This window comes from Hibiscus syriacus, unplaced genomic scaffold (assembly GCF_006381635.1).
Source record: "Hibiscus syriacus cultivar Baekdansim isolate YM2019G1 unplaced genomic scaffold, ASM638163v2 tig00116976_pilon, whole genome shotgun sequence".
Lineage (NCBI taxonomy): Eukaryota > Viridiplantae > Streptophyta > Magnoliopsida > Malvales > Malvaceae > Hibiscus > Hibiscus syriacus.
The window spans coordinates 1,548,882-1,557,931 of NW_024063500.1; the positions used below are offsets into that span (position 1 = coordinate 1,548,882).

The 9,050-nt window shown below is 35.1% G+C and overlaps 1 protein-coding gene across 1 annotated transcript; it reads left to right on the plus strand.

Annotated features, from left to right (window-relative positions):
• The first annotated feature begins 737 nt into the window (after nt 1-737).
• LOC120192627 (plasma membrane ATPase 4-like) lies at nt 738-6,868 on the plus strand. Its single transcript, XM_039195376.1, has 16 exons — nt 738-993; nt 2,695-2,814; nt 2,909-3,145; nt 3,287-4,048; nt 4,154-4,276; nt 4,360-4,464; nt 4,569-4,713; nt 4,811-4,975; nt 5,072-5,310; nt 5,397-5,429; nt 5,547-5,628; nt 5,709-5,869; nt 5,943-6,116; nt 6,207-6,389; nt 6,475-6,656; nt 6,772-6,868. Exons 1-16 carry the CDS (start codon nt 937-939, stop codon nt 6,866-6,868), a joined length of 2,865 nt encoding a protein of 954 aa, XP_039051307.1. The 5' UTR covers nt 738-936.
• The last annotated feature ends 2,182 nt before the right edge of the window (nt 6,869-9,050 follow it).

The window sequence follows — 9,050 nt, forward strand, 5'->3', positions numbered from 1 at the left end:
AGATTTATAGTGAGAGTAAGGTATTAATTAGAAAAGATAAAATATATAAATTTTAAAAAGCTATCTAATCATAATGGAATACATGTCATGTATCAATATAAAACGTCAAATCATTATAAATCATTGTTGCTTATTCACTTTAAAAAATATACATTAAATAAATTTCCCTCATTTTTCATGAATGTTCAATTTACTCAATTTTAAAGTTAATATAGACTTAAATGGTACTGAAACTAAAATATTTAAGCTAATTAGTTATAATGTTAATATTTTGGATTAAATATTTATTTTTAAAAGTATATGAATTAAAATATCCCTTTCTACCATAAAAGAATTAAAACAAACTTTTTAGATATAATAATGAGATTAAAATATTTATCTTTATAACAAAAAATAAAATAAAAAATTTAGACATAATACAACGACTTCTAATAAACTGTAACCCATAAATAAATTGTATTATTTGAATTTATTAAGTGATGAATTTTTATTATTAGATCAAATATCGAGATATGATAAATTTTTAAGTTTGAAGTAAATAATAAAAATAATTTATTATTAATATTATTATTATTATTGATGGTCGAAAGGGCAAAAGCAATTCTGAATTGGGGGAGGGGTAAAGAAACGGCGGGGTGGGACTGGGGATGGGCTTTTGTTATGAATGATGAGCCACTACCCTTAGACATGGAGAACTTATATATATAAAAGCCGAGGCCTTTCAGTCTTCTGCAGAGAGCAAAAAGGAAGAGTCATTTTGTCTGTCAAATCCTAACCCAAAACCACAACCTTTCCGATTCCCGATGGTCTTTCCTCCATAACCACCTTCCCTCGTCTTCCATTTGATCAACTTTTAAAAGGATTTGGGTTTTGTTTACTCTTTTGATTAATTAAGCTTTCTTCTGCTGCTGCTTGGCTGACTGTACAAAACAAAACATGGCTGGTGACAAAGCTATCAGTCTTGAAGAGATCAGGAACGAAACTGTTGATCTGGTATCTCTTCTTTTCTTTTTTCTCTACTTTTATGTTGTTGATGAAGAAAATGAAGTCTGCGTTTTTACTCAGTTATAGCAGATCTTGTGTGTGTTTTGTCAAGCTGTTTGCTTTAGGGGAAAAGTGTTCGTTTCATTTTAGCTGAGAATTGTTTTTGACAGTGAAAGGAAGTTTTTTTCTTTTTTGCTTTATTTCTCTCTTTTTGTCAACGGCTATGACCCTCTTCAAAGGCTATGATATTTTCTCTCCAGCCAAACAGGCTTTTTCAAGTAAATTTCCCGGAAAATGGATTTAAACATGTGAAAAGGAAGAGGGACAAAACAGGGGGGAATGACAGAGTTGGGTTTTTGCAAATTTTAATAAAAATATATATTTTTTAATTTTGTTTGTTTTTGGGTACTTTCCGTGGTACCCCTTTGCCTTTATTTCTTCTCCTTATAAATCAATATTTGATAAAAAAAATCTTTTTAAAAAAATAAAAATGATTTTTAATTATTCTCTCACATTTAACATCTATTAACTCTACTTACCCTGACTTTTGTTATTTAATATACTACTAAGTAGAGTTTTTTCCTATACACATAATTTTAATTCTTATTTTATTGAATAAAACTTTAATTACAAACACATGATATATTAAATTAATAGATAAAATTTTAACATAAATATATTATATAATAATTCATATTTGATGATCTAAAAATGAAATAAATATATGTGCTATCATCTTAATCTTATTTGTTGAGTATTTTCTTTTCACTTACATACACGATAATAATCCATCATTTGTTTTAATTTAAGGTAAAACTTACCATGAATCTAGAGAAAGTTAAATTCTAACTATTTGAGTTTATTTTTGTGGCTCGAAAAGAACTGCACGTGGGTTGGCGCGTGAATCACACTGTGTGTGGGGGAAATGGGGACTATCTGTCCCCATCACTGATAAGGAATTTTTTAGTCTTGTAATAACGGCCCGAGTCAACGTTTTTACTTTATTTGGGTAGCAACCCTAGGCACGAGTCCCACCCAACTGGGTTACGAGTAGACTCGGTTTGCTAGACCTAAATTGGGAACATATAAATGGAGACGGTTTTTTTTATAGATTCAAACCTGATTTAATACTATCATAATAAAATTTAATCTTAATTTGATTTAATTTTAAGATATTTTTATTTGTTATGAATTTAAAATTTAATTCTTATCCAATTCAATTTAAGATAATTCCCCCAAAATATAAAGATAGTTAAATAAAAATATTAATTTATTCAATTTAATAACATAAAAATAAAGTAAATTTTATTTTAATATCTATATGTTTATAAAAAACTATTTACCAGTAATATACAAATACATCAAAGTTTTTTTTGAAGTTTTTTTTCTCAAATACTAACCATATCTGTAGAGAGCTTGGACCATATCATAATCAAAGGTCTATCCCATGCAAATTTCGAGATTAAAAAGGAAAATATTGGTCAAAATTCAGAATTATTGGAAATTTAAACTATTTTTCATTTTTATTCTTTCATTAAAAATATAAAAGATGAATCTTTCTCGAAATTGAAAAAGGGTTGTCCAAGTCCAGATTTTGGTGTCAACCCTGACTTGAAAGAAAGGCAATATTTTTACCATTAAACTAATGACTTGGCTGACTGATTAAAACAACAGAAATCGGGGAAAATCTCATAAACATGGTGATTGCAGGAGAAAATCCCGATTGAGGAAGTGTTTGAGCAGCTGAAATGTACCAGAGAAGGATTGAGCTCGGAGGAGGGAGCCAGCAGGCTTCAAATTTTTGGACCCAACAAGTTAGAAGAAAAAAAGGTCTGATCTTTTATATAATCAATAGCTATCAATACTTACTGACATTAATTTTTGATCGCTCATAAATTGGAATATTATATTTTGAAATGATCAGGAAAGCAAAATTCTCAAGTTTTTGGGGTTCATGTGGAATCCTCTCTCTTGGGTCATGGAAGCAGCAGCCATTATGGCCATTGCTTTGGCTAACGGCGACGGGAAGCCCCCGGATTGGCAAGACTTTGTTGGTATCGTTTGTTTGTTGGTAATTAACTCTACCATTAGTTTCATTGAAGAAAACAATGCTGGCAATGCTGCTGCTGCTCTTATGGCTGGTCTTGCTCCAAAAACCAAGGTAATAATGAGATCTGTTGATACATTTATCTAGATGTCTTGGACCCGTTACATATATTTATTTACATGGTGGATAATCTGAGGGCTGTTGGTTTCAAATATATTGATATTGATTGCAGATTTGTATGGTGTTAAAATATAGGTGCTTAGGGATGGCAGGTGGACTGAGGAAGAAGCAGCAATTCTTGTTCCAGGAGACATCATTAGTATTAAATTGGGAGATATTGTCCCTGCTGATGCCCGTCTACTTGAAGGTGATCCCTTGAAGATTGATCAATCTGCACTGACTGGGGAATCGTTGCCTGTGACCAAGAATCCAGGGGATGAAGTCTTCTCGGGTTCAACCTGCAAGCAGGGTGAAATCGAAGCTGTTGTTATTGCTACTGGTGTTCATACCTTCTTCGGGAAGGCTGCACATCTTGTGGATAGCACCAACCAAGTAGGACATTTCCAAAAGGTGCTCACTGCTATCGGAAACTTCTGTATTTGTTCCATTGCTGTTGGTATGTTGGTCGAGATCATAGTTATGTACCCAATTCAGCACCGCAAGTACAGGGATGGAATTGACAATCTCTTGGTTCTGTTGATCGGTGGTATTCCTATCGCCATGCCTACTGTTTTGTCTGTGACTATGGCCATTGGATCCCACAGGCTGTCTCAACAGGGTGCCATCACCAAACGTATGACTGCCATCGAAGAAATGGCCGGCATGGATGTCCTCTGTAGTGATAAGACAGGAACATTGACACTCAACAAGCTTAGTGTTGATAAAAACTTGATTGAGGTGTTTGTAAAGGATGTGGACAAGGAGCACGTTGTCCTGCTTGCCGCAAGGGCCTCTAGAACTGAAAATCAAGATGCCATTGATGCCGCCATTGTTGGAATGCTTGCTGATCCTAAGGAGGTCTGTCGATTTCTTCTATCTTCTTTTTCCATTTCTTGATTCTGCTAAAAGTAAGGGTAAATGACTCTTACATGAATATTTATGTTCGATATGATATTCGTACAGGCAAGAGCTGGCATCAGAGAGGTCCATTTCTTGCCTTTCAATCCTGTTGACAAAAGAACTGCATTGACTTACATTGATTCCAATGGAAACTGGCACCGAGCAAGCAAAGGTGCTCCGGAACAGGTAACCTTGTTGTCAAGTTTCAGCTGATAATATAGGAAAACTTACGAGGTCTTACGTGACTCTTATTTCGTATCTGTTGGCAGATCTTGGCCCTTTGCAATGCAAGAGAAGATCTTAAGAAAAAGGTTCATTCCATCATAGACAAGTTTGCCGAGCGTGGGCTTCGGTCATTAGCTGTTGCTAGACAGGTTTTATTTTTATTTTCATAGAACTCATTTTGTTCTAATCACTATTCTGTTATCTTAATACCGAAAAGTTCCCTTACCAATTCTTGTTTGCTATACTTTAACAGCAAGTCCCAGAAAAAACAAAAGAAAGTGCTGGCTCTCCATGGCAATTTGTAGGTTTGTTGCCTCTGTTTGATCCTCCAAGGCATGACAGTGCTGAAACCATTCGCAAAGCTCTTAATCTCGGTGTTAATGTCAAGATGATCACTGGTAATTAAATCTTTTTATGAGTTTATCCATGCACGATTCTGTTAGCAATACCTCCTTTGAGGCAATAGCTCAGTTAATGCTTTTGTATTATGTCTAGGTGATCAACTTGCCATTGCTAAGGAAACTGGACGCCGACTTGGAATGGGCACGAACATGTACCCATCTGCTTCTTTGCTGGGTCAATACAAGGATGCAAACATAGCTGCCCTTCCTGTTGAAGAGTTGATCGAGAAGGCAGATGGTTTTGCTGGCGTGTTTCCAGGTAACTGGTTTTCACATATTGGCCATCCACAAGAAGGAATTCTTCACCCTTGCCTTTGTTTATTTTCTTAACACCTATTTATGACACTTTTTGTAGAGCACAAATACGAAATTGTGAAGAAGTTGCAGGAGAGGAAGCACATTTGTGGAATGACCGGAGATGGTGTTAATGATGCTCCTGCTTTAAAAAAGGCAGATATAGGTATTGCTGTGGCTGATGCTACAGATGCCGCACGAAGTGCTTCGGACATTGTTCTTACGGAACCAGGATTGAGTGTTATTATCAGTGCCGTGTTAACTAGCAGAGCTATTTTCCAAAGGATGAAGAACTACACTGTAATTTACTCTCTTCTCTTAAACATAGTCTAAGATTTACATGGTATACTTTGCAATGCATGACTTTGCTTTCTTTGCTTTCTCAGATCTATGCCGTCTCCATCACAATCCGTATCGTGGTAAGTACATAACTAATGAAATTATTTTATTTTATAGGAAATAAATTTTGAAAACGGTAATCTTCATGCATTGTTGATTCATATATGTGAACTTTTATTTCTATTCTTTTTTTGTAGTTTGGATTTTTGTTTATTGCTCTCATCTGGAAGTTCGACTTTTCTCCGTTCATGGTTTTGATCATTGCTATTCTAAATGATGGTGAGATTTTATTAACTGGAGATTACATCAACTGGCTTGAAACAAAGAATTTAACCTCAATCAATTGGATCATTACTCAGGAACTATTATGACAATCTCCAAAGATAGAGTAAAGCCATCTCCCTTGCCTGATAGCTGGAAACTGAAGGAAATTTTCGCCACTGGGATCGTGCTCGGAGGCTATTTGGCTTTGATGACTGTCATATTCTTCTGGGCTATGCATGATACCGAATTTTTCTCGGTATGCGCTGCTGAAAGTTTGTAAGCTTTTAAAAATATTTCAGATTAGTCTCTAACAGTTTCTATCACTGCAGGACACATTTAGTGTTAGGTCTCTTAGAGACAGGGAGCACGAAATGATGGCTGCTTTATATTTACAAGTGAGCATTGTGAGCCAGGCCCTGATTTTCGTGACCAGATCACGTAGCTGGTCCTATGCCGAGCGTCCGGGACTACTTCTTGTCACAGCGTTCATCATTGCACAGTTGGTAAGAATTTGCTTTTTTTTTCTTCTGATTCTGAGTGCAACAAAAATATGCATCTTACACTAAGCTAATCGATTCTGTTGCCTCGGGTAGGTTGCGACTGTGATTGCTGTATATGCGGACTGGGGATTCGCAAGGATTAAAGGAGTCGGTTGGGGATGGGCTGGTGTCATATGGCTTTACAGTATTGTTTTCTACATTCCATTGGATCTAATGAAGTTCGCCATTCGTTACATCTTAAGTGGAAAAGCTTGGCTCAACTTGCTCGAAAATAAGGTATATATACCTACCTATATTACCATCAGACTAAAACCGTTTGCAATAAGTTGTTGGTTTACTAAACTGGCACCGGTAAACACAGACTGCATTCACCACCAAGAAAGACTATGGAAAGGAAGAGAGGGAAGCTCAATGGGCTCTTGCTCAAAGGACGTTACACGGTCTTCAACCACCCGAAAGTACGAACCTCTTCAACGAAAAAAGCAGCTATAGAGAGCTGTCTGAGATTGCCGAGCAGGCAAAGAGACGGGCCGAGGTTGCAAGGTACAAAGTTATTCTTCCTAAAGAATTCACGTCCTACAACATGAAATGTTTCTTTAACTACTAGTAATAGCTAAAACTGTTTGTCTTTCCCTTGTCTGCATTGCTTATTGTATAGGCTACGAGAGCTTCACACCCTCAAAGGACATGTTGAGTCGGTGGTTAAACTAAAGGGACTGGACATTGATACAATCCAGCAGCACTATACCGTTTAGAAACCGGGACGAGGCTTGGAAGCTCTAAGGTATGGTTTTTAAATGGAATGGACAAATGTAGGTCATGAGGAGAAAGGATAACTAATTAGTTTAAAGTTTGTTAGATAGGGACAACATTATCTGTTGTGTGGTATAATTTTCCTGGCCTGTTTTATTGTTACTGTCGTATGTAGTTCAAGGCACGAGGAATAAAGGTTTGTGTTTGGCCCATGTCTTGCTCCAATAAGGAGCTACTGTAATGTTTTTCTATGTTCACAGTTTCTAGCTTTGTTTCAGCCTTTTCCCTCTGACCAAAAATGAAAAGAAAAATCTACATTTTGCCATGAGTTTTCTGCTCTCTTTGTATTATTGTATTCATTTTACATTTAAGACGATACATTGATGGATCTCAACTCAAAATCAATATTCAAACTAAATTTAATTTAACCATGAAGAGTCAGCAATCCAATCCCACCAAACAAAAATCCATCTGGCCTGATGACACCAACATTTTGTTGTTGCTGTCTGACAAACCCCGAGGAGGAAGTCGATGTCGGAAACCGTAGCATCTAAAAGCCTTGACAGAGACCAAACAAAATCCGGCAATGTGTAAGAACAAATACATGGAGCAGGTCAACAAACCACTGCCGAGAAGACCATTGTCATCCTTCGCAAGAAAGGGAGGCCTGTCATCCTCAATCGAACAGCATGAAGCCGTTAATGAAACAAGAAATGGCCTGCAAAAGATCCACAAACATGGATAAAGAAACAGGACAAACCTAAAGGTTACGAGAAAAAGACCCAACAGAGATAGTATCAACGGCGACAACCAGCCTTAAGACCGGCATCGTGGAGAAAGAAACCAAAAAGGGAGGCAGGTAGAGTTGCTCTTCGGGAGAGAAAAAAATATAGAAGCCACTTGAGATGAAAGAAACAACTTCAATCGTCTTTGACGGAATCGGAAATCATGTATAAAATTTAGAAGTCAATTTAATATTTTATCTAAAATTTAGAGATCAAATTAAAAATTATCCGTTTCAACTAACATGTCATGTTAGCAAAGTAACCGTTGTGAACGAGTCAATGGTCAAAATGTAATAAATAGATAATGTAAGTGATTAAAATATAATTTTTTAAAAATTAGTGATCAAAATTGAACAAAACCAAAATAAAAGTGACCATTCTTATAGTTTACTCATGTTTAATAGATATATTTTTGGCATTCTGAAATTTTTTATTATTTTATTTATGGTTAATTATGAGCGAGTTTGAATTTAAAATTATTTTTATTTGATTATATTTTTTAGAAAATGATTTAGCTTGATTTCAACGGTATTGCGGGTATCGATGACAAGGATAATATATTTATTTTCAATGTAAATTTGGAATAGATTTTGATGTGGAAAATAAATATATTTGATTTTTTAATCAATTTTATAGATTCAAATTGGATAATTCCTTTTGGGGTCCCTACTCACCTGAAAATAATATTCTTTTTTGTTACATACAATGTGAGTTTTTCTTTTGTCTTTGTCCAAGGTCCCAACTATTCAAAAATTGAATTGGACTGGACCTCAAAACTTAAAAAGGATAAATAATGTTTTAGCCACTCAAATTTTAAATTTAATTTTTTTATAATTATCGATAATAAAAAAATATTTAAACTATAATTAAAATTTGTAACAGGTGTGATCATACCCCAACACTTGTTGGTCATCTGTACACGGAGATTGATGACAAAGGTAGTGTGGATGTAAGAACGGATGTAGAATTTTATACTAGGATGATGAATTTTCTAAAATTTTAAAAGAAAATGAACTTATAAATAAAAACAAATTTTTAATAAAAAATATATATAAAAAATTAAAATATATAATGATTTTAAATTTTTAAGTAAACGTATTTTATTTGCTTTCCTGGAAAGAGCAAAGGAGCGGGGGCAGGGGGTGTTGAAGGGAATGAGGTCCTACAATGTTGGGGGTTGTGCCTCCAAACCCAACAAGGCGTGCGCATCCCCTCCAACCACCCACCATCCATCGCATGCTTCTTTTGTCCTCCTTTCACACTTTAGTATCACTTTGCTTCTTCCTCATTGGACTTACAATCCTTCATGCTCCAACTGAGCTTTAGGTCGTTTAATTTCCATCTTTTATTTATTTTATTTTAATCCAATCTAATTTACAAATATAAAATTATTTTTTAC

Excerpts from the sequence above, each read along its gene's own strand:
- LOC120192627 (XM_039195376.1), top strand. The coding sequence starts at position 937 with ATGGCTGGTGACAAAGCTATCAGTCTTGAAGAGATCAGGAACGAAACT. Across the intron at positions 5,430-5,546 it reads CCATCACAATCCGTATCGTG|TTTGGATTTTTGTTTATTGC; the intron begins GTAAGTACATAA and ends CTTTTTTTGTAG. Across the intron at positions 6,390-6,474 it reads TCAACTTGCTCGAAAATAAG|ACTGCATTCACCACCAAGAA; the intron begins GTATATATACCT and ends CGGTAAACACAG.